Consider the following 24,241-nt stretch of genomic DNA (forward strand, 5'->3'; position numbering starts at 1 on the left):
AAAAAAAAGACAAAAATTTCATCCTTATACATTACAATTATTATTTTGGTCCTTAACTGTACAACGAACGTAACACTACCTATAAATCGAATGAGGATTTTTATTGAGGCTCAGACGGAACATCAAAATGATCTAAAATTGGATTAAACTCTAGTAGTTACCGTATTGAGTCCATCACAGCAAGTAATAACATCTCAATGGCCGTAAAATTTTTATTCATATTTTTCAAACACTGAAGGACGTTCTTCATGCACACTGAAAATTTAACCAAATTTTAATTTTATTCGGACGTCTATGCCTGTTCAAAAAATGTATTCGAAAGAAACAAGGACGACATTCAGATATTCCACTGTGATAAACTCAAAAAAAAATTTCCCTTCATCATTACGAAGAATAGCCCTGTGGAGGTGGTCCTAGTTGCGAAGGATCGTTAACATCGAGCGTCGGTGGTTTAAACTGTTCAGCTGATAACCTCGTGAATAGAATGCCAATGCCCTCGATGAGGGCCAGGAGCATTCCCCCGATGACAGCACTACCCGCCATAGCAGGTACTCCATTCCTGGCAGCAAGAATTCCACCAGTGGCAGCTCCACTTATGATTGAATTCCAAGGATCTTCTTTTTGTCTGAAGTGAACCAGTGTGCAGTCTATTGTCGAGAACATGCCACCCCAAATGGCGAAGTTACCAGCAATTATGGGGGAGCGTTGTTTTATGGCCATGAGGGAACCCAAAAGACGTTTGTTGATACCACTGGGGGCATTTCGAAATCCTTTTATACTTTGAAATACCCCACCTCCGATAGCTCCCATTGTGAAGGCACCTCCGCAGTCATCGACTATGCGCCAGGGACAGGGCTCTCTCGCATATTCTTCCATTTTGTTTTGTTTATTTGTCTATTCGTGAATATCTGTGGGGAAAATATTGAAATTATTTCGCATGAATTAATCCATTAATTTGCATGATTTTTTCTGTTATAGGAGATGACAATAAATAGAACTTTTACGCTAAGAAAAAAAATTTGTTTTTGTCAAATATTCATTTACTCCAGAGAAGTATTTGTTTTTTCAATATTATATTTCTCGATAGGTTTGAATTACGTTAATTAGAGTGTTCTAGAACACGATCATGTTGACAATAAATTTGAGTGAACAACTTCAATAATTATGAACATTAAAAAATTGCTGCAAATTCTCCACTTCAGAAAATCAAAAATTGTCAACAGATTTCATTGGAAGATCTGTGCATCGTAGTCGTTCCTTAAGGGCAATACGATTGTCATTATTGTAGCTAATTAAGCTCCTCTGGGAATGACGCAATCTAAAAAATAGTGTTTGAAAAATTAATAGTTTGTGTCAATGATCGCTACGTTCGGGGTCAATAGAAAAATTTTGTTGTCGGAAACTATTGTTGCAAAGGTATTTTTTTCTATTTTTACATGTGTATTCTACGATAACCATTCACTAGTTGTTCTATGTTAAAGGCAATTGGTACATTGAGAGAAAAATGTAATAAACTCGGCGGAATATTTCATTTATTAGCAATTGAATCACCTTCAATATGAAATTTTCAATGGAATAATAACTAATTTTCAAACAAATATGTCATTATCTAAATTTTATAGGGAACCCACTGGTGAAATAACGATTTAAAATGTTAAACCAACGGAATTCTGCTTTCATATGAAAGAGCATGTGTCCAACAAAAGATATTCCGTAGAATCTACGATATTTTTTTCTCACTGTATTCAATTACTCGTACATATTCGTAATTCCTTGATCCTGGAAATTAATCAAAACCTCATGATTTAGCGATCGCTAGTGACGACTGTTGTTTATGACATCCACTGAGAGCAATAAATTCAAATGAATCTAATGTTAACATTTTATCCGGTTAATGTTATCAAAGCAATTTTCACCTCGCATTGAAAATAATTTGATTTTGAACTCTCAGTCATTCCCTACCAAAGTATTACGATGAATTTTGAGGTTAGGATGATGACATCCAGAGTAACAACTGTCTACCAAATGTTAAACTCAATGATTTTCCACGACAATAAGACGTTCCAATTATTTCACCTCTTCCAAATTGATTTATCTGTTCAATTACCTGAAATTTGATCGCTGTATGAGACAGTGTCACGCTTTTCCCTGCGCCCGAACACAGGTTATTCGACCCTGATGAGTGGAGAGACTACTGTTGAGTCAAATCCACATTCATTATTCTCCACCCCATGAGTCTTTTGTCAGTGACTTTTCAATATTAAAGCCCCGTAAAATGCTCCAGTATTAACCAAATTTGTCAAATAGCTTGAAATATAATTTTAGGAATAATATATTGCCCAGTTTCCTCAGCGCGGGAACTTGTGAAAATTCAAATTTTTGTTAATTGAGCAGAGAACGTAGTTCATTGATCACATGAGATCATCTTCTTTGGATGTGTGGTTTATTATAGGATTGGATTTTGTTACGGTAAAATGTGGATTCAATTGTTACTAAGGATTTTCGACGAGAAATACTCCACGATGGGATGAAGTGGGCTGTCATAGTGCCTCTGGATTTAAAATAGAGTGACCGTCGTGGAATTGTCTAAAAATAACTATTTCCTGCTTCGTTTTCGTAGTCTTCAAGTATTGTGGTTTGGAGGAACACGCAGAATCATCGGAATTGTGAAAACAGGCAAATTCCTGGACTCACCACATCCTCAAGTCATCAAAATCAATAAAAAATATTACAAGAATGTCAGAAATTATTCAGGACTCTTGTAATGCAGGTGGTGACTCCTGTAACATTGAGGTGCTACCACAAAAGTTGACATTAAATTCGGAAACTGCAGGTGCAGAGGAGCCTGGAATAGCTCCATCGAATACGGAACCTAAAATAGGGGAGAAATCTGAAGCTGCGGCAAATGAGTTGGTCGGATTATTCCAACAAAAGTTACTCGTAAGTCAAACTATTCAGAACTAAATAAATAAATAGATGAATAGAAACTAATAACGAAATGTAACTAAATTTGACAAAAAGACAATTTCAGATGCCAAATCTTCAAACCCTAGTACTACATTGTCATGTCCCTGAAATTTTATCCCTTTTAAAAATGAATAATTATCAATAATCATCCCAGGAACGAACAAAGGAGCGTAATGATTATAAGAAGAAGCTGGAGGAAACCGAAAGCAAACTAGCAGCCTTGGAGGCCTCATACGATGCAGTAACATCTAACAAAGACGATGAGATGTCTCTTCGTCGTCAGCTTGAAGACCTCAAAAGTAAGTTGAGTCAGGCTGAGCGGAAACTTGAGGGTCGAAGTCGTCTTGTCGCTAATCAGGAATGCCAGATTAGTGCTTTGGGTAAGCAGGTGTCATCCCTGAAGGAAGTGGTGGCAATCACGAAGAATCTTCTTGATATTCGGAACATGGAAGTGAAGCATTTACAGGTGATTACTGGGATGATGAGGACTATCTGGGGGAAGTAGTTTTAATTAGAATGATATCTAGTTTGATGCGATAATCGACTAGTGATGATCAACCTCTGTTAAATATGAGGTTGACACATCATCAGTGAGCGATCATCGACTGCTTGTCGACCAGCACTCGACTATCGATTAATTGATCATCTAGTCATGAGTAACCATCAATCAGCTATTGACCAAGTGTTCATGTCCATGACAATCGACTAGCCATCGAACGATCTGCCAGGACATTTTAAGAATTTCTAAGAAAATTTCCTACATAAAAAAACTTGATACTTTTTCCAGAAATTAAAGAACAAGGGAGACATTTTCGAATTTCTAGTAAAAACGTCGTGTCCTGAGGGTTCCAACCATTAAGTCACGTTTGTCTTGAAAATCGATAAACTATCTTCACGAGGCCCAACTAATTAAGTTGTGGACCGGCCTGAGCTTGGCCCTGGTGAACCCATCATTCGAGATTTGATCGATTGTTTATTATAAAATCAAGTAGTTCAATATCTTTATTAGCCTTCGAGGGAAGTCCGATTTGGATCTCCGGACAGGCGATTAGTATTCGAGTTCTGTTTGATTCAAATCTGCAGAGACTCGAATTGAACTCCCTTCGAATGCGAATCGAGATACTGACCTTTCTATTTTATAATTGGGGGACGACTGAGGAGTAAGTGATATTTACCAGGCCCTAGGCCTGAAGACAACGACCTCAGGCCTGTTCAAGTGTCAGAAGCTTAATTTCAAATCTCCCCATTGAAGCAAAAGACGTAAAAAAAAATTTCTCAAGAGGTTGAAGGTCAGAGCTTAACTCATTTAAAATGGAATATCTCGGATCGTTATCTATGTTCACAATTCTTTTGGTCAGAAAACAGAAAAATATCCATAAAGATTAATTATTAAATAAATATCTTCCTAAATATTCGTAGCATTTCAATTGTCCTGTTGTCATAAATATACATTTTGCAGGAGGACGTAGACAGTATGGAATCAAAAATATCAGCCGAACGTTCTCGCCATGATGAGATGATAAGTCGAATGAATACAACTGCAAAACTCAACGCGGAACTCAAGACTGAGTATGAAACTCAGCTTGGACTCTTCCAGAATCTCCGAAAAAAATACCAAGAAAAAGTCAGTTTACTATCGAGTGATGGTGACCCAGCTGAAACGCCTGCGAACAACTCTTGTGAAAAATAAATATAACTTTTGTATAAATGTCGAAGATTATATGGGTGTCACTGACAACGAGTTTGTTAATCTTGAATAAATATCAATAACTTTCTTATCAAAGTAAACGAGTCGTATGCACACATTGCTGGAAATTTATGACTTTAGCGACATGAATGAATCATTTTTTGAACCAATACTGCTTCGTTTTTCAAGGGTTTTGAAAAACCTTTTATGTTATTGCGGCCGATGACAGACAATAACATCACAGCGACGTCCAAAAAACCAATTCTGACTCATGCGCTTTATAATATTCTCCGTCGGTCCGGGGTGTTAAGCAACATTCGTCAGAATGACTTTTTCCGCACTATGCGTGAAAACTTCTATTATAGATACATAAATTTCTAATTCTTATTAATACATACATGTATATAATATAAATTTTATTAAGCTTATAAGATAAGCTTATTAATATATTGTTATATCCAGCGAAGAATAAAGACGACACAGGTTGGTAAATGTTTGGGGCGGTTTATTAATTACAAGAAGTATTACGATGTGTCATGTAAGAGCTCCGAAGAGAGACACACACAGACTAATGTTAATCCAAAAGACAGTCGTTCTTCTGACCAAGTTCAGGTCATAGACAAATAAATGATATTCGAAGGGGGACACGTAACAATATAATATAAATTTTACATTATATCATGATATTTCTCATCACTTATGCACAAGATGCAGCGGACTCGATGAAGTCAGTGGGAGGTTTTGGGGTCCACATGGACATGGATATACATGTCGACAGGGACGGTATCAAGGGATGCTACGAATTTGCGCGTAGGGCACAGATACTCGAGACCATCGACTAAACGGCTGCCTAAGGCAAAGTGTAAAATGGTCGAAAGGCTGATTACCCTTCTGGACTAATGAGGACCGTCTAGCGGCAATAAAAGTCAGTAAAAGTCATCATAATATTTAATTTTTTCAAAGGGCATTATATTACAGATACCTTAGCAAAATGAAGCGGTGACACACAACGTTACGTGAGTTTTTTTAATTAACGAATCTATTACTCGCATGATGATGTAACGGTCTTTACTAGGTTTTTTTGGGTGCGTAGCTAAGCTGTGCATATCAAAGTATGTATATTGTTATAAATTGTACTCTTTCTCCTTCGAATATCTTCATATTCTTTCTTTCTCTAAAATATTTTCTCTGAAGTTAACACTCTCCGTTTGTTCCCCTGAAATGATTCATTCTTTATTTTTGTCAATAAACGTGGTTTTCAATACTTGATTAATTATACTGTAAAATATATTATATTATGTTATATATTATATTATATATGATATTCGAGATATGATTTGAATTTTTAATTAAAAAAAAATTAGTTTCTAATTTCTTTTCTCTTGTATATTTAATCTGTATTTTTTATACTCTGGTGCCTCATACGCTAGTGTCAATAAATTAACTGCAGCAATCGACTGGTGAATCCCCTGATGCTCATTGAACTTGCCTTTGGATACATACATTGAATTCATAACGAATCCATGAATAATCGACTGGCCGAGGGTATCGTCTCTCCATGTTATCGTGGTACGAATACGACGCACGTGTGCTGAACGCACAAGGAAAACAAATAGGCTCTGCATCCAAGAAGTCGGTGATTCCCCGACTCCACCGATACTGAAATGTAAGAAAAAAATTCAATTATATCCAACTATAAAAGACTTCGTTGCAAGTGTTACTAACATCAGTTCTGAATTGTCTCAGTCAGTAAAAGTTGAGGATATCAGAAAAATGAAAGTGGTAATTTTTGCGTTGCTGGTTGTCTTTGCTGCTGTGGTTATGGCCGAACCGGAACCCGCTGGGGTTCCTAAGCCACCTCCGGTCAAGCCCATTCGTCCTAATCCTCCAGTGAGACCAGTCATACCTCATCCGGTAAGAAGATACCAGTGTGGGCCGTACTCAAGTTTAATTTTTTGCAAATACCGGTTACAGTACTAAATATTGCAGTATTTGATATTTATAATCGATGAAAAAACGAAGTATCGAAACATTTAGTATAAAAAAAATGAAAATACTAAATACCCCAATATTTATTTATTTGAAAAACGTCAAATGCTAAATATTCGTGTATTTAACATTGAAAGCTCCCTAAATAGTTAATATGGCTAGTATTTACTGCTTGAAGTGATTCTAAATAATTAATAACTTTACATATATTTGATATTAGGTAACTTAGCAACGATTTGACGATGAGCAAGATAGATCCCTTTAGTAACTCTGCTTTTTGAGCAATTTCGAGTTTCATATAATTAATAGTGCCACTCCATCTAACCCTCCGTAGACAAATAAAGATACATAGCAACATATAGCATAGCATATATTAGGTATTGGGCGTTTTCAACAAGAAAAAAATGTGCGATTTAGACATAAAAAAATTAGAAAATTTGACATTTTGTTGAAGATACATTATAATTTGTCACTGAATATTCCAATTAGATGTTAATTGTTAATAACCTAAGGAATTCTCATCGCCCTGTGGCGAAAAAGTCTGAAATCTTGTAGAATTTTTAATGAAATCTGAAATTTTATGATTTCTTATTTCTAAATTGCACGCAGTGTCAAAACTCTGGAAATTAATAGTCAGCTATCCACTAAAATTCATTTTCCGTACTGGTCTTCATTTTTCCTCGCTCAGGGGTTGGCACTAACCCTTCCTCCAACTCCAGAAAGTGAAAGTCACTGGGGAAAAATACTATTCATGGAAGGATCCCTAGGGATTTTTCATCGCGTGGCATTGTCGTCAGACTCGAAGACGAGAAGAAAAATCCCTACGTCACTTATCTTAAAATATAAGATTTTTTAAACAGTGACCTTTATATCCTAGACTTATTGTTTTGGACGATTTTAATGCTGAATTTGTTTTCAAGTTACCTGAATCTGAATTGTTTAATGATATAATCTTTCCCGACATTAGAGACTTCGTCGTGCACCTGAGCCCGAGCCAAGCCGTCCAAAACCACTGCCAATTCCTCCACGTCCACCACATCCTGTAAGTATCTTCATTGATATCCAGCTCTGTAATTTACTAAGATCATGAACAATTTCTATTGACATTTTATCCCGAACAGAGGCTTTGAATAAATTCATAGAGTGGAATCCCAGTGTCACAATGGATTGTTTTTGGAGATGGAACTACTGAATATGAAGCTGATACAATACTGATTTTATCAAACAAAATTTATTATACATTTACTATGAATTGTTGATAATAAATAAAAAAGCAAACATAAAAGGTGTGAAATTATTTCGACATGCTTCATAACGGTCATAATTAATAAAAACTGGATTGTCTTTCACAATAATTCTTCGATTTTTTAACTGCCAAATGGGTCTGTTTCAGAGGCCCAATAATCGAAGCCCCATTCCCTTCATAAAACAACGAAATCAACAAAATAATCATTCCGTTCTAATCAATTTTTCTCTCCTGATAATTAATGACAATTATTTTAGGCGCCCCAGCATCATGACTGCAATAATATATTTTTCAACTACTGCATTTCCGCCAGGACAGTCACAGAGATTATACTCTGACGCTCGATTTATACGTCAAATGCAGTAGGTAGAGATAACAGAATCAGCTTGTTCTCGAGCGTCAGCGATCAGGAAATGATGGCTCAGGCAATTTCAGTGTGACGAAGTTTAATTAAGTTATAAAAGCATGGATGAGCGTTAGTTTAGTTAGTTGTTGAAGAACAAAATGAAATTTCTCATAGTCATGATTTTGATGACGTGTGTTATGGTGGGAATGGGCAGATGTATCTGTTCGAGATTGAAGACAGCAAAGAATAATAACCGAGGAATCGCTGGACCCTTCCATGAAGCCTCTCCAACTGCAGTATGTTATTATAAGCATAAATTTACCATAAATTAGGTATAAGCATGCGCCTCGTGTGCGTATTTTATAGTGTGTGATGAAAAAAAAAGGAGTGTGGAGTGGTTTTTGGACAAATAATTGAAAATTTGTGGTTTAATGAGATTACACAGCCGAAAACGGAGTGCATGTGATGGCTTAAAACAACGTACTCTATAATTATCAATTTTTCTATTAAATTTACACTGAACATGCAATCGTTACATGATAAAAACCAACTTTCATAATAACAACTATAGACAAGCTTGTTGAAAGCAACGGAAAAAGCAATTCGAGGATAATATTACTTGAAATATAATTATTGCCAAAAAACATTGAAAATTAAAACTGAAAATTAAAGCGTTTTGAGCTGAATTGATGTTTCCGTTATTTGGGGCCTTCAATCCATATTTTCTGTGAAGTTAACAAAGGAGAAAAAAATAAATAAATCATAAAATATATATTTTATGCTTTGAATGAAGTATTCAATCAAATTTATATATTTATTATATATATATTTAATTTATTTGATAAATATATAAATTTTTAAGTATAACGAGAATAAATGTTATTAAATCATAAGTTTAATAGATATGTATTTTATATATGTTATGTATATATATATATATATATAGCATATGAATAATATATGATGTACATTAATTATTTAATCTGTTTTTTACCTGTATTCGTTAAAAGGACACTCCAGCTACGAATTACAACTTCATCATCAGAGCACCCGCTCCCCCACGACCACGTCCAACACTTCCATGGTAACTGTCATCTTCGATAAGTTAATTGTCATTAGAAAGTATGTAGAATAATCTGAAAAATTAAATTAAATTTTGCGGTGATGTTTTTTTAACATCCAAGATTTATATAAATAGTAAAACTTACGAAAACTTTTGAGAATTGTATTTTTGTTTTCGCGTTCGTCTTGCAATCATCTTATTCTCATATTTTTTAACTTTTATAGAAACTTAGACAGAAAGACCTAAAATTGAAAAATTAAAAAGAAAAGAATTTTTTATGGGACAATCAACATTCCCGTTGTTGACGATTACAGTGGAAATTTTTGAGAATTTAACGTAAGAAAATCGAAGAACTTTTTGACACTTTTGTGAAAGATCATCCCTCGTTTGGACAACAAGTTCCATTACTTGTTTATAAGTACGAGATGTTTAAAAAAATTTCAATACTTTCTAAAGTTGAATTGAGGAACTGAGTAATACTAATTGTACTCATGCAAATAGCAAATTTGGCAACTGAAAATATTCAGAATCAGTGTATCCGGTTGGTAGAATACCGTCCTGAGGGTAGCGCGACTGTAAATAAGCTCGTGATGTCCTGTTCGTTCGGCTAATTTTCAATGATGTTACAGGAGAATACGGAGGGATCCACTTGTGTTAAACATCCAATAACTGGAATGTACGTACATTTTGCTAAGGAAAAAGAAGAACCGATGCTGATGAAAACTGCAGACATAACTGGATTTGGAATAATCAAAGCGTCAATATTTTCGGTGTCGGTGAAGGCTGAGACAGACCAATTTTTCTACAAAAAAAAATAAAGAAATTATTCATGTAATTCATGCAATGTAATGAAGATATGGTGTACTTGACTTACTATTGCAACTGACTAATGGAGACATTTTGAAGTAAATAAAAAGAAGAATAAATACATTTCTTAAATTATTTATAATGGAGATAATTTTAAGAATATACTCAGAAAAAATATTTTGCAAAAAATTTACGAAATATATCTTGTTGATTGCATATTCATTATTCTATTAAAAATATCTTATTTTATGTAATTCCATTGTTATCGTCCATAATAAGTTTTCAGAACTATTAAAAGTCGATGAAATATTCAGGAAATCCAAAGGAATATATGATAAATTCGAACCTATCGATCCTATTCGGTAGATTCGATTTGATTCAAACTTTTATTTGCTTGATTTGATTTGAAACATTGATCGAAAATCAAGATTTGATTTTCGGGGTTAATATGAAGGTGATTTCTACTCTTTCTCCTAACTTCTAACTATGTCTCCCCACCATACGTTTAATTTATCTTCTAGATTTTAACTAGCACTCCCCACCGTACGTTTAATTTATATCAATTTCTTCATAAACTGTGAAACAATGAATGCTCAGCTTCCGAGGCATTTCATGGCACATTCTCCTATATTCTTCACTTTAGTCCATCAAATAATGCTGGACCATGAAATCGATAAATTTTAGGAAATTTCGTGTATAGACGTAATCAGCCATTATGAGCGTGGAGTTCAATTTATGAATCACGCAATGACAATTCGAGTGGTTCCTCCCTAATATCAGAGATAGAATAGACTAATGACGTAGTTTTTTCGGATGAGACTAGCTATAAAAGCACCGAGACTAGTAGACCTCAACTACATTTGTCCAAGAAAAAATGAGGTTTGTCATTTTTGGAGTTCTATCCGTTTGTGCCGTAGCCATGAGCCGATCGGTGAAACCCGACGAATTAAAATTTGTGGATCTCGACAGAGGAATCGGTGAAGCTGAGAGTCCTTCTACAGAAACTGAATCAGTGCGTGTTCGTACATATTTCAATAATTTTTACATTCAATTTTTATATAAATGTGAGGAAGGCATTGATGTTTATCCACTGAATCTATTAATTTAATTTATTTAATTCTCAGTGTTGATTAAAGTCACTTTCAATAGCGGTCAGTATATCAAAGTGGTTCAGAATAACTTGGGCAGCAGTTGGAGAAATGATTTTTAAAAATTCTAATTATTTTAATCATTTGAAAATTTCAAAATTCTAATTTGAATAGATTTAATTTTTAAAAACTCTCTGGAATATTTTGAAATGCTGATTTTACCATAAGACACATTATTTAAGAATCATTACATTACGAAATTCATCAAAAACTTTTGTCATTTCTATATGTTCGATAGGCAACACTCGACCCTTACATTGTCAACATGATGAAGAGACCGAGGAGAAAAGGACCAACACTGGACGCATTAAATATGACGAATACTTCCACGTTTGGAACAATTTAATATTGTTCAAAGACTTTTTTCCAATAAATTGTTGTATTTATGCATGGGCGACTGCTGAAGATCTTCCAAATTCTTGATGTATCAGTTCAGTAAAGATTGACATGTATTATCATTCTTAAAACATAATATATATTGTGAATTTCCAATTACTGATTATCAATTGGGTGATTATCGAGATGCCCGACAGGGCATCGGGCAAGAAAAAGTTTTGACTCTGCATGTCCATTTCTAATCGACTCAGGCCGAGTGTTGCTGGGTATGTATAGACGATACCGCTATCCTCTGCACTACCTCTAAATGATTTTTAATAATTATAAAGGAACCAAAAAATTGCCCTTAGTTACATAATATAAATCGTCCATGATCTTTCAATGGTACATCTTTCATATTTTTCGGATCGATAGTTAAGAAAATACGCGAATAGCACCAGTCTCGTCTTCATATTATAAAATTGTCACAATCAATCGGGGTCGTTGGCAGCATTGACCCACCCGAATAGAAGCCTCAAATGTACGTACGACATTGAACTATCACCAACAGTCGAGTTGAATGTGTTGTGAACATTCAAAGATGTAAAATGGAAAATCAATTCTATTCAATTGAATTCTGAATTTAATTTGAAAGAGAGTCCCTGAAATATCAAAATAATATTTTCAATTTTGAAAAAATCTATGAAATGTGTTGAGAAAAACATAAATAAATATTTGTAAAAAATGCACCAATACAAAGTTTTGTGGAGTGGTTTGGAAAATGGGTCACTATTCCCTTGAAAATATGTCATTGCATCCGAGTCATTCTGTATAGTTACTAAATATTCAAGATATAAGGAATACTCAGGTGTCTTCAATAAAAACAAATTTAATATATACATTTTTATTACTTACCCATTTATCCAATCATTATACAACAATATAATTATTTTTGATTCCATATAATTAATTCTATCTCCATCCGTTCAATAATTAAAGAGAAATTATTCGATGGCAACAACAACAGGGGCTTCATCATCCTCTTCATCCTGTAAGTTCTCAAAATCCCACGACAATTTGCTGGTTAATCTGTTCCTGGCTCTCGCAGCTTCAGATTTCAATCTACCGTCAACCTCGGAATTCGATTCAATGTTGGAGAAGAGGATGCGAAGATGGTGATAAACAAAGTTATTGCTGGAAACAATATCGCAGAGGAAGTCTTCGCAGACGTGGGCCAACTGTATTTCAAGTGTTCGTAGGAACTCAACGTATACGACACGACGTTCTGGAATAATTCGATCAGCACGACATATCAGGGAAATGAGTTTTTTCCAGTGTTCAAAAGCATCCCAACTCTGGCCCACAAGAAAGCACACGAAAGATAGTTGTAGTTCACCTATGATTTCCACTGGGCTGAAATTTTTCCATTAAGAGAAAAATAAATTAATAATTTTCCATGGAAATCAAATTTTATAAAATATCCAAATGTTGTTCATTACTTTCGAACTATTCATTTCGACTTATTTCATTTTTCCGTTCATACAAATGGGTAATGCTAATGAATAATATATTTTTTATATTTATTTATAATCTCATAAGAGCGAATTTGGTTTCGACAATATATTTGATCATTCGAAAAATTGAATGGACAAAAGGAGTCAGCTGACTCGTTAAATTGTTCAACGCCCAAGCATACTATTTACTCAACGTAATCTAGATTGTTGTTCATTTTTTTTTCCACAGAACCATCTAATTTTAACCTGATGTGTCGTCACTGTGATATGGCCAAAAATTATAAATACACTTATAGTAAAATATTTATTTTTAATTATATTTGATTAAGATGAGTTCTCACTTCGAGAGAAGTCCCTGAATAGACGTCGAAATCACTTGGATCATAACATCGACACCAGGTTTTCTTTCTTTCGAAGCTTAATCATTTGCTTATATTATTTAATAAATGTTAATTTGAAGTTTCACCGTAAGACCACAGGGACAATTTCTTCAGGAGGAGTGACTCCATAGTATAATAAATTTATAATAAATTATATAGGTCTGCAATGGGGTCGGTTTTTTAAATGTTTTTTTCCAAGAAATAGAAAAAAAGGTTCGTTGAAAATGTCCCTAATTTTTTAAGTTTAAAAAAGATATATTTATAGTTCTTGGGGATCACATAGTGAGAAAAAAACAATCTAAAATCAAAGTGGATATAGAAAACGTTTGCAAAAGAACATACGCAGTCCCTAATTCATTTTATGTAGTCTATTTTTATTCATTTTATTTGTTTTATTAATTTTTTTTATTTGTTTAAGTTTCTTACTTACTCCTTGACTTTTTTCAACAGAATATTTAGTGCATAACTCGAGTCCAACGAGTATTGCGTAATTTCCGTGGGTGTCGCATCGTCAGGATAATATTTGTCTGGTAATTGGGTCAATCTTAATTCCGTTCCTGGCAGAGGTTTTAAGTCCGGCAGCAAGAGATCCTCTTTTTCTTCAAGAGTCATCACGTGATGTCTTCGTTTACGAGTTTGACTACCTCTTGGACGGGACGCATCGTCACAGTGAACCAATTCCAGAGCAGATCTGACGTATCTGTTATTGAAATTATCAATATTAATCATGATTATTGTAATTCAATCATTGAATTGATTCACATTGACAGTTGACACATTCCTTCCGTTCAATTATAAGTCAGAATTTCATTGAATGATAAGGAAGATGAATAGGTAGAGAAAAAAAAGAAAGAATGCATTATTTTGAATATTGTCATCAGTTTTATCGCAACTACTCACCCACATAACGGTCGACACCTCTCGATAAGATTATCATCGATTTTGCTTGTCAAGTCTTTCCAAGGCTTCCACATATCATAAGGATAGGGCCCGAGAAATTTATCAAGATCTTTCAGATTCTCTTTGAATCTCATAACAATTTCTTCGTTGATTTCTGCAATGATTTCCTTTGGATTAAATTCAATCCAATTTGGAGTGTCAATGAATACTCTTGATTATTTGAATTCTCACCTTGATCATCAAGATCCTCTGCCAATTTACTCCACTTCTTGACGAGTATTTCTTTTTCCTTGACTATGTGGAAAAATCCAACTCTTGGAGACAATTCCCCTAGTTCATTCACCGCCCTGAAATTATATGGGAAAAATTAGTTCGTAGTGCATATTATTTCTATCCAAAAATATCGACAGTTCAAGTTGAAAGAAGTTTCAGTTGGATTTGATTGACCTTTTTTTCGTCCACCCACTTTTTATTCCCACTTCTGGGCTTAACTGATCAGAAACTGTAGCAGTCACCTCAATAAAATATAAATTGTTGAGTCTTTGTTTCGTGTGACGATAATCACTTCGTGTATAATATTCATGATTATTTTTCCCATCCAAATCTTGGCCAATAGGATTGCACCATTCGACGTTATTTTGTATAGTCAACACGGTATTTCAGCGGAAATTCTTGGAAATTTCACTGGAAATTTTGCATGTTGCTATATATAAAAAAAAACAAATGTTGAAGTAACCCTCAATTGTATCTGACAGATTAAATGGCAATTCGTTGAAAATTATGTCGCATGGTGCAATTCTATCGGCCAACATTTGGATGCAAAAAATAATCCCCCGAATACCACTCGAACTTCGAAATTATCTGATATTTCCCTCAAGGTTCCCTACAAACATATATCCGAAATATCCGATAATTTCGGAGCTCTTGTGGTATTATATGCGATAATTTTTTGATAATTTTGGTAAACAAACGACACCTAACCAAATAAACCTCTTTTCATGTCATGGCACAATTCTCCTGGCCGAAATTTGGATAGGAAAAATAATCCCCTGAATACCACTCGAGCTTCAAAATTATAGAATATTTCCCTCTAGGTTCCCTGCATACAAATGAAGTCGTCAAGTTTTTCAGGCTAAAAAATCACGAGTGCGAAACACGAGTGATTTTTCCTGAAAAACTTGACTCCTTCATTTGTTTGCAACGAATCTATCGGGAAATATTCGATAATTTTGAACCACTTGTGGTATTATATGTGATAAGTTGAATGTAAATATTACCTGTAATGTATGAAATGCAATCCAGGCGGTATCATCTTCATTCCTTTAAAGTTTTCTCCTGTATTCCAGGACTTCAAATCAATTCCGAAATCTGTACCTTTGGGAACGTCAGTAATAATTATCGTTCCTCCGTTTTCGAAGAGATACTTTGCCAGTTCTGGCGCCATATTCGAGGCATCCCCCATTGTTCTGTCCTGCGATCGTAATAAAGATTTTACTTTTTGTTTCAACAAAATTTGTTGAAAGACATCAGGTGGAGATTCATCAGTGTCATTTCGCCTAAACACAATTATTAGGGGGTCTAGGGGGCAAAAAAGGATGCTGAACGAAAATAATACTACTGGATAATAATATTTCTAGACAACAGAGCAATTGGCAGGGGTTTGCAGCTGATGGAGATGAAATAATTGACAATGTTTTCGACAAAATTACCTCTATATAACCTCGAAAACTATTTTTCATAAACAACACAGGAGAACCTCTCCTGAAGACATGATGGAGAGAGCCATTGTCAAACTCGGCTGGCACCGGCACCAAAAACAAGGAGACAAGTACCACGAGACGCCGCGCATGGCGCTGCGTACCGCACTTGTGCGCGCGCTTCATCCCCACCATTCAGCAATTTCAGGCGCCAAGCGTTCAAATTCCAGCAGAGTAGGTTAATTATTTTTTTTTCTCTGAAAAACAGATGCAAAATTGAGAGAAAAAATTATTTATTCTGATTTTTCATTATCTATAAGTTTATTAATTCGTAAAAATGGGTGATTGCAGCGGAAGATCGCGGCGGAGGGGAAAGTAAGTGAAACCAGAATAAAGAATAATTGTGCTTTTGTTATCTTTTGTTATTCTATTATTTTTTTAAGATACATTTTACATTTTTAGAGGGGTTATTCATCACTTTAACACTTAAAAATAATCCCGCCAGTGTCGAACTGCTGCCTGGTGGGGATGAGGAGGAGATGAGGGGAAGGTGGAAGTGACCGTCGCGCGACCTCGCAGAGACTGCGAGAATTGGTTCCCTGATATTCTAACTCTCTCTATTCCCTTTTGTTATAGATTCGAGAAAAATCTCTTTCTCTCTCTCTCTCTCTAACTAGTGTAAGTAGTCCTCTCCCCCCCACTCTTCCCATTCCCCTTTCACATTTATATCTTCCACCTCTGATCTGAAATTGAGGAAATGGATTCGTCAATGACGTCAATTTCTCTTCACTTTCTCTTTAGAGAAACAATAGTTAATCAATGTATCTCGGACAATTACTTTATTGATTGATAATAGTGATATTCACAACTGAATATCAACAGTGATTCAGTTTTCATAGGTTTGTGTGGCTGAGAACTTGGCAGTCATTGTGGCTTTAATCAAATAATTATTATCGTTCGTTACTTTGTAGGTTAATTGTTACGATGGTAAGCTGACAGTCAAGTCCGAAGGAAGAAAGTGATGATGTGGATGGATAAGGAATTAAGAATCACCAAATGGTAAAGAATGACATTCTATAACGAATAATTTTGTCTTCATATTCTTTTTTCTCTATTGCCAATATTTGTGGAGACATGGAATAACATCGATAACATCACGAATTTAAATTGTTCAAAAAATACTCTGGGAGGGATTTTGGAGGGGAATTTTTCGTTTTGCTGTGCTTTAACATTAATATAACCGATAGAAACAGAAAAACCTTTTATAGACATTTTTCAACTCAAAACCCTGGCGGCTCGACTTAAAAAAAAGCCGAAATGAATCTAATGACAGATCAACTCACTTTTTTATTTTTGCTCGTGCAGAACACAATTCCCAACAAATTAAAAAAAAACCACTTGCTAAAAATTGATCAAAAATTACTTGTTTTGACGCCACTATCTATTTATTGATGACAATAAAACTATCAAAAACATCACCGAAATCGGTTAATTTTCCATCTCATTTCGTTAAAATCAATAGAATGATTCTCCATCTTCTAACCCAATTTTTTTTTCAGATCTCCATCATTATCTGTGAAATTCTATGTGAAAATGTGGCAACCACGTAGGCTTTTGAAAATCACAGCCCTGGGGGCAGCCTCCATAGGGACGTTTGCTTCCCTCCGCAGTAACGAGTACGACATCGGTTCCATCGGCATCGTCCGGCTTTCACGAGCCGCATTGTCAGTCTTCGTAATCGGCATGCATTACCGAAAAACCATCTACACTACCTCGCTACCAAAGGACACACCAGAATACCTCGAACTCAAATCCTCAGCCCATTCATTTGGTGCAGCTCGTCTCCTGGAACTTTGCTGCGCTAACAAAGGTGTCTACATTAAGGTGGGCCAACATATTGGTGCTCTGGACTACCTTCTCCCTAAGGAGTATGTCCAGACATTGAAAATACTCCATAGCAAGGCTCCACAGTCCTCTTTCAACGACGTTCTCACTGTTCTGAAGGAAGACTTGAAGCAGCATCCTTACGATGTCTTCGCCTCAATCGATCCGGAACCACTTGGAGCTGCTTCTCTCGCTCAGGTGCATCGAGCTGTTCTCAAAAATGGTGAAACAGTTGCGGTTAAAGTCCAGCACAGATCAGTGAAGACAAACTCTTACGTTGATATTAAAACCATGGCTGCATTGGTAAAAATGTGCTCTTGGATATTTCCAGAGTTCAAATTCGATTGGTTAGTTGATGAAACTAAGAAGAACATCCCCAGGGAATTGAACTTTTATCATGAAGGGCAGAATGCTGAGAAGGTTAGTTACAATGTCATTGCGATCAAAAACATGAACATTTGAGGATTGACTCCATTCCAAAACGAAATTTAGGGCCGAATTTTAAATCCTGTTTTCGAGCGATGGCGATCATCATTACACGATGAATCATGTACTTCTCTTCTCGTAGCCAGAGATGATATTCCTATTCTATGAATTAGGTTTCATTGTTCCGATTAACTTAGGAGAACCTCTTAGTGGCTTATGGGAATTCTAATTTATACGAAGACGTTCGTTTTGTTCCTGTATTACAGGAGGATTCTTTCCAGAATAATTTACTTTGCTGGGGATTCATTTCAATTACGATGTAACAAAAATCTGTACATAAATCTATCTCTATCTAAATTAGAATTAGTTTCCAATAAGCAATTAAAAGCTACTCCTAATTTAATCGAAAAAATGGGAACTGATTCGTACAACGAGAACAACTGCTCTGATTTTAAAAAAATGGGTCCTTTATACAAGTGAACATTAAATTCTAATAATGGATTTGAAATGATGAGAAGGCGCGATGATAAACAATCCTTTAAAATACCCTGTTAATCATTCAAAGAGAAATGTTTGACTGCTCTTACATTTAGTATGTTCAACTATGTCAACCGAATATACTGATGTGAGTTCAAAGTCTTCAATTGACACAATACCATAGAGGGAGTTAAGTTTACTGGAAATCAGTGGTGCATCGTCAGGTGCAACTCACGCGAATTCTTCTTCCCCACATTATGAATTAGAATCATATACCAAGGATAATCTTATAACTCCGTTCTAGGATATTTGTATTGCATAACAAGATTGATTTGCAGCGTTAATTGTTCGGAAACGCGAGCGTTATTGTGGCTCTATTTATGTTCGAGGGAAAATCATCGAAATGAAAACTGAAACAAATGCAAAATCTCATGTTCTATTAATCACAGGGAGAATCGATTCGTTCAATTGAAAGCCATATCACGATTCTTCACGTGATTCTACTAATTATGATTCTTTCCACGTACATTTCAATCCTCACTTATATCGGCCCCACCTTTCTGTCTTCAACAGGTTGAAGCGATGTTCCGTCACTATAAATGGCTGAAAATCCCCAAAATTTACTGGGCACTGTGTACACCTAGAGTCCTGACGATGGAATTCATTCAGGGAGGACAAGTCAATGATTTAGACTTTATCCGTCGAAATAACATTAATCCATATGAAATTAGTGAGAAATTGGGTAGACTCTACAGTCATATGATTTTCGTCACTGGTTTCGTACATTCTGATCCCCATCCTGGAAACATTCTGGTGAAGACAAATCATAGGAACGAAGCAGAGATAGTCCTCCTGGATCACGGTCTTTACGCTGAACTTTCCAATGAATTCAGGTGGGCCTATTCCAAATTGTGGATGGCAATTCTCAATAAGGATAAGACAGGGATGAAGAGATACTGCACTGATTTAGGAGTCGGTGATCTCTATGGTCTGCTGGCCTGTATGGTTTCTGGAAGGACTTGGGATACGATCATGGCAGGGGTAGAGAGAACCAAATACAGTAAAAACGAAAAAAATGCCTTTCAGAAAGAGGTACCCAATCTACTACCACAGATAAGTGAAGTTCTTGAGAGAGTAAATAGGCAGATGTTGTTGGTTCTCAAGACTAACGACTTGATTCGGAGTATTGAACACACTCTGAAGACTTCCCAGAGAATGTCGGCGTTTATGGAGATGTCCAGGTGCTGCACGGATGCTATTTATGATGAGAAAATGAGCGATGTTAAAAGCTGGGAAGGTAGATTAGGAGTTTTAATTGGCAAACAGTGGATTCTGTGGAAGTTATTTATGTATTATACGTGGCTAGGTGTTGTTCATTTTGATCTGAGAAGGACCATTGGATCATTGTTTAGCAAAAAATTTTTGTCGTTTCACAGCGAGATGACGTAGTATTTTGTTTCATGACTAACAAAATCAATTTAAACTAATATTCTACTGTACTAATAGATTACACTACGAAAATGTGAATCGACTAAAGATCAAGAGCTACAAGAAAAGTTTTGTTCATGAAGAAATTCGACACAATAGTTTCTTGAATGGACGTTAGTTTATTTCTAGTATTCGGTACTTAATAAAAACGGAGTGAAAGAAAGAACATTAATTAACCAGGGCATTAACGCATAATGACAGCACAACAATATTGGACCGTCTTCGATGTAAAGAAAATGCAAATAGATTTTGCATATCATTAATTGAGACTTTGATAGTCTCTACAACAATCATCAAAAGAAAGTTCAAATAATTGGATCTTTTTAACAACAAATGATGGTATTGTTTGACGGACAAATTTAATTGTTATTGCGTAAAGAGAATAATTCATTGACCCAGGGTAGTAATTGGGTCTGGAAGGGTGGGAATAGGTTTTTGAATTTTTTATATGGAGCGGAAAAAATGTAATAAATCCATAAATATTAACATACCCACGGCGTCATTTATTGTATTTAAAGGATTAAAATAATCCCTCTAGTGACATCAACTTAAAATTTTCATCCTTCAAACTTCTCCTAATCATCGCTCAATATGGGGGTCGAGCTGAGGACTGAGTGGAGTGTTAGTTGATGGCGGTTCGATTGGTTGATGATCAATCAACTAACGATCGACCAGTGATCGATTAGCAATCAACCATTTGACCATTGACCGTTAATCGACTAAACATTGACTTATCGACCATCAATTGGCTCACCATCGGCCGAATACTGGTCGATCCCCTATCGAGTCCCCATCGATCTCTCCGCCAGGGCAATCAGAACTCTCTGAAGACTGTCAGCAATAACAAGCAATCAGGAAGATATTCAGAGCCTTTATTTCAGTCGTCGTTTCGAAAAACAAAAATGTTGAGAATAATCGAAAGTTAATGCAACAACTGCAAAAAAATCAGCGACTTGCGCGGGCGTTCTCCACCTACTACTGTACCTACCTAATCTCCATATCGTTGCTACAACGAAGAGAATAAATAAGTTCATATCCATCTCTCTCGTATACAACGTGGTGTGTAAAATTGAGGGGTAAAAGAATCAAAAATAAAATGTGCCCCCACCTGACAACCGCGATTTAGGCACTTGCCAGTTAGTGCGACGATGTCGAGGACGAACGACGTTTCGACGTTGCGCTGCCATTATTGGCGGACGACGATGACGAGGCCTAGTGCCCTCCTCATTAAATTACTTGGTATTCTAGTTGTATTAATTTACACGTGTCAATATGTTGATTGTACTAAGATAAATAAACACACCGATGATACATTGCGCGGTGCTAGAGATAATATTCAATCGAGTAAGACAGTGTCAACTGGACAGCATCATCAGGGAAGAGATACTGAACCGGTTATTGAGGAGGTCAACGCTAAACAACTCGAGCGAATACTCAACGACAAGGACTTTGTTGCTGTTTATTGGTGTAAGTCCAGAGAAATTGGATTTTTCGACAGTGATATTTTTGATATAAGTAATTGATTTTTTTCATTGACTTTTTTTTGTGGCATTTTACACGTGTGAAATTGCGTAATCGTCGAGGTAATCGAAGAAAATCGGTGGGAGATTTAGGGATGTTTAGGGGTTGATTTTCTGTGAGTCGGGCGAAAGGGCGAGTTAATTTGTCTTGAAATTTTTTTTTTTTGAGAGGAGCAGCAAGGTCTAGCCATAGACGACGCCGTTTACCCACAGTAGCCTGCAACCGCTTTTAGAATACGTACAGAGTTATTTTGGCACAGCGCCGTTTCTATCCTCTATCCCACTCGAAATATTCCCTTTTCCCCCCGGCCATTTGGTTCTGCCGATGATCGTATCGTCTAGAAAACATCGGTTTTCGATTTTTAGGGGAACCAACAATTGTCACTGATTTTCGGACATTCAAGGAGGATTTTTGATGGTTTTTTGGGGGGTGGAGAGCGCTACGAGATGGGGAGGATGATGATGGATCTATTTGGTTGGAGCTGGTCATTCAATTGCGATTTAGATCGATCGACACTCTCTCTGCTATGAAACGTGAAAAAAGAAGATGACATTGTCGACGCGTCGAGTTACCCCGGGCCAAATGTGTGCCGGTTGAAAAACTTGGTCTAAATGCGTTCACTTTTGAATTTCGGAGCGATGCAGAGGGACGAGATAGAGAAATTTGGGTTGAGGGTGAGTTTTCGATGAATACCGGTAAATCTCAGAGAGATGTGAATATTTTTTGGATTTTTTAGTTGATAGAGGGTGATCAGAGCTGAAGAAATAGGTTACCGAGTTTTTAGCACTTGAAAATGATTTTCAGAAGTTGAGAAAAATTAAAGCGGACACCAAATTGAGAAATCGCGGGAAATTCATCGGAAAAATCGGTTTTGGGGGATATCTCTCGGTCTAGAGAAGAAAGGCTTTATCGGATAGAGTGAAAGTAAAGAAATAGATTATCTGAACAGAAATTCCGAGACATTTTTGAGAAATAATGAAGACGACTGAATATTTTAGAAAAAAAAAAAATTTTCAATTCATTTTTTTTGTTGAATATTCGCAGAGTCAAGAAGAACGATAAAAATTTTGTTTAATTCGATAGTGACGATTTTATACTGTCGACATTTTTCAAAAATTTGAAAATTGAAATTTTTTTTTCTTCGAAAAGTTGAAATTTCAAGGAAATCGATGATTTTCATTTTTTTTGTTCATTAATTTTTGGTTCTTACGATCCTCAAGGTTTTTTTCCCCACCTGTTCTTCGAAGTTCATACTCTTGATTCTTACGTAACTATCAACAAATCGATAGACCAAATTGATCAACGCATCGCTCCCCATTTACGATAAACAATAGGAATTTTTCGCTCACGTCAGAGTATAGTATTTCAATATTTCGTAAATTCGCGAAAAATGAGGTAAATAAAAAAATTTTGCGGAGGGGGAAGAAGGTCGGTGATGGACAGTCCACCCGCGCAAAATTCAGGTGCGGGAGCAACGTGAGGTTTATGCAAAGTGATCAAATCAGCCTCGGCGCATGCGCACGAGCAGCGGGTGATCGCGACGGGGGGTGAAGATAGGTGAATGGATTGGGCATTGGAAATATTTATAAGAGATAACACAAACATTCGAATAAACAATTTAAATAAAATATAATCTATTTTTTATTCGTTACCTTCGTTAATTATGGAGAACAAAAAAAATTTTTTTTTTCATTTTTCAGCCCAAAAGTTACAAGTTTATGCAGCTGAAAAAAATTGAAAAGTGCGAAAAAAGGGGAATTTTTTGCAATTTTGAAAAAGAGAAAGAAAACATTTTTCTTTCTCTTTTTCAAAATTTTTTTTTCTCTTTTTCAAAATTGCAGAAATTCAATGGTTCCGTCGAGTGAAGGTGAAATTGAAGATCGAAAATTTCAAATATCTAAAAATGATCATTTAAGTTATTAAAAACAACAAAAGTATGAAAACGTGTATTTCGGTCTTTGCCAGAGCCTTGGCCGTTCTTTCGTCTCTTGCAACCCACACATACCCTCTCTCCCTCGTCTTCACCATTTTCTGTTCTTTGCAAGTTCGGGTGCGCGCGCGTTCGTTAACGATTATTGGGTGGTGGAAGTAGAAGGTGTTGGGTTACAGAGAGCTACCGGTTAGATCGCCTGTTACTGACTAAGCTCGATATTTCGTATAGTTTCTCCTAAATGATCACACCATTGGGCTTATGATCACTGAAATGACGATATATTTTTTCACACGGAAAAGTTCTATAGCGTTTCACATTTTGTGACGTCACAGCAAATTGTTGGATAGGATTTAGGATTAAGTAGGAAGGGAAGCTGCATTAATCTCCAGATAATTTTAGGGAAAAAAAATTTCCTAGGCGGGGATTCGAACCCAGGACTCTCCGATCATACGT

The 24,241-nt window shown here is 35.8% G+C and overlaps 5 protein-coding genes across 17 annotated transcripts in view; 3 read left to right on the forward strand and 2 right to left on the reverse strand.

Annotated features, from left to right (window-relative positions):
- Window positions 1-16: 16 nt before the first annotated feature.
- On the reverse strand, window positions 17-2,284 carry LOC135167014 (mitochondrial import inner membrane translocase subunit Tim17-B-like). 2 transcript variants are annotated; one of them, XM_064129849.1, is made up of 3 exons: window positions 2,108-2,284; window positions 1,099-1,318; window positions 17-908 (listed from the first exon to the last, which is right to left on the reverse strand). In XM_064129849.1, the coding sequence occupies exon 3, from the start codon at window positions 874-876 to the stop codon at window positions 385-387; it is 492 nt and encodes a 163-aa protein (XP_063985919.1). In that variant the 5' UTR covers window positions 877-908; window positions 1,099-1,318; window positions 2,108-2,284; the 3' UTR covers window positions 17-384. The 2 variants fall into 2 exon arrangements, with proteins under 2 accessions (XP_063985919.1, XP_063985918.1); XM_064129848.1 differs by lacking the exon at window positions 1,099-1,318 and having other exon boundaries at window positions 2,108-2,262.
- Window positions 2,285-2,594: 310 nt separating this feature from the next.
- On the forward strand, window positions 2,595-7,928 carry LOC135167013 (uncharacterized). 2 transcript variants are annotated; one of them, XM_064129847.1, is made up of 6 exons: window positions 2,595-2,940; window positions 3,122-3,433; window positions 4,427-5,579; window positions 6,085-6,568; window positions 7,611-7,685; window positions 7,765-7,928. In XM_064129847.1, the coding sequence occupies exons 1-3, from the start codon at window positions 2,737-2,739 to the stop codon at window positions 4,655-4,657; spliced, it is 747 nt and encodes a 248-aa protein (XP_063985917.1). In that variant the 5' UTR covers window positions 2,595-2,736; the 3' UTR covers window positions 4,658-5,579; window positions 6,085-6,568; window positions 7,611-7,685; window positions 7,765-7,928. The 2 variants fall into 2 exon arrangements, with proteins under 2 accessions (XP_063985917.1, XP_063985916.1); XM_064129846.1 differs by having other exon boundaries at window positions 4,427-6,568.
- LOC135167012 (protein AAR2 homolog) lies at window positions 5,590-16,199 on the reverse strand. 8 transcript variants are annotated; one of them, XM_064129840.1, is made up of 11 exons: window positions 16,072-16,199; window positions 15,640-15,833; window positions 14,594-14,709; window positions 14,363-14,516; window positions 13,893-14,162; window positions 12,484-12,981; window positions 9,983-12,230; window positions 9,444-9,540; window positions 9,230-9,371; window positions 7,568-7,721; window positions 5,590-6,313 (listed from the first exon to the last, which is right to left on the reverse strand). In XM_064129840.1, exons 1-6 carry the CDS (start codon window positions 16,099-16,101, stop codon window positions 12,573-12,575), a joined length of 1,173 nt encoding a protein of 390 aa, XP_063985910.1. In that variant the 5' UTR covers window positions 16,102-16,199; the 3' UTR covers window positions 5,590-6,313; window positions 7,568-7,721; window positions 9,230-9,371; window positions 9,444-9,540; window positions 9,983-12,230; window positions 12,484-12,572. The 8 variants fall into 8 exon arrangements, with proteins under 8 accessions (XP_063985910.1, XP_063985914.1, XP_063985913.1 ...); XM_064129844.1 differs by lacking the exon at window positions 5,590-6,313 and having other exon boundaries at window positions 7,062-7,721; window positions 9,983-10,100; XM_064129843.1 differs by lacking the exon at window positions 5,590-6,313 and having other exon boundaries at window positions 7,062-7,721; window positions 9,983-12,205.
- A 570-nt stretch (window positions 16,200-16,769) lies between these two features.
- On the forward strand, window positions 16,770-20,824 carry LOC135166664 (aarF domain-containing kinase 1). The gene is made up of 4 exons (XM_064129147.1): window positions 16,770-16,958; window positions 17,031-17,118; window positions 17,619-18,363; window positions 19,420-20,824. Exons 3-4 carry the CDS (start codon window positions 17,653-17,655, stop codon window positions 20,293-20,295), a joined length of 1,587 nt encoding a protein of 528 aa, XP_063985217.1. The 5' UTR covers window positions 16,770-16,958; window positions 17,031-17,118; window positions 17,619-17,652; the 3' UTR covers window positions 20,296-20,824.
- Window positions 20,825-20,972: 148 nt separating this feature from the next.
- LOC135166658 (uncharacterized) overlaps window positions 20,973-24,241 on the forward strand; it is a 37,002-nt gene continuing 33,733 nt past the window's right edge. For all 4 annotated transcript variants that reach the window (XM_064129130.1, XM_064129132.1, XM_064129131.1 and 1 more), the window contains exon 1: window positions 20,973-21,801. In XM_064129130.1, coding sequence (XP_063985200.1) covers window positions 21,483-21,801 — 319 coding nt within the window. In that variant the 5' untranslated portion in view covers window positions 20,973-21,482. The remainder of the gene's footprint in view (window positions 21,802-24,241) is intronic.

The sequence above is a fragment of the Diachasmimorpha longicaudata genome, chromosome 10, assembly GCF_034640455.1.
Source record: "Diachasmimorpha longicaudata isolate KC_UGA_2023 chromosome 10, iyDiaLong2, whole genome shotgun sequence".
NCBI classification, from domain to species: domain Eukaryota; kingdom Metazoa; phylum Arthropoda; class Insecta; order Hymenoptera; family Braconidae; genus Diachasmimorpha; species Diachasmimorpha longicaudata.

Coding starts and splice junctions, on each gene's coding strand:
- LOC135167014 (XM_064129849.1), bottom strand. CDS start 876: ATGGAAGAATATGCGAGAGAGCCCTGTCCCTGGCGCATAGTCGATGAC.
- LOC135167013 (XM_064129846.1), top strand. CDS start 2,737: ATGTCAGAAATTATTCAGGACTCTTGTAATGCAGGTGGTGACTCCTGT. Junction 2,941..3,121: donor TATTCCAACAAAAGTTACTC/GTAAGTCAAACT, acceptor TAATCATCCCAG/GAACGAACAAAGGAGCGTAA. Junction 3,434..4,426: donor TGGAAGTGAAGCATTTACAG/GTGATTACTGGG, acceptor TACATTTTGCAG/GAGGACGTAGACAGTATGGA.
- LOC135167012 (XM_064129840.1), bottom strand. CDS start 16,101: ATGAAAAATAGTTTTCGAGGTTATATAGAG. Junction 14,710..15,639: donor TTGCATTTCATACATTACAG/GTAATATTTACA, acceptor ATATAATTTCAG/GGCGGTGAATGAACTAGGGG. Junction 12,982..13,892: donor CTGTTGAAAAAAGTCAAGGA/GTAAGTAAGAAA, acceptor GAAAAATTTCAG/CCCAGTGGAAATCATAGGTG.
- LOC135166664 (XM_064129147.1), top strand. CDS start 17,653: ATGTGGCAACCACGTAGGCTTTTGAAAATCACAGCCCTGGGGGCAGCC. Junction 18,364..19,419: donor AAGGGCAGAATGCTGAGAAG/GTTAGTTACAAT, acceptor TGTCTTCAACAG/GTTGAAGCGATGTTCCGTCA.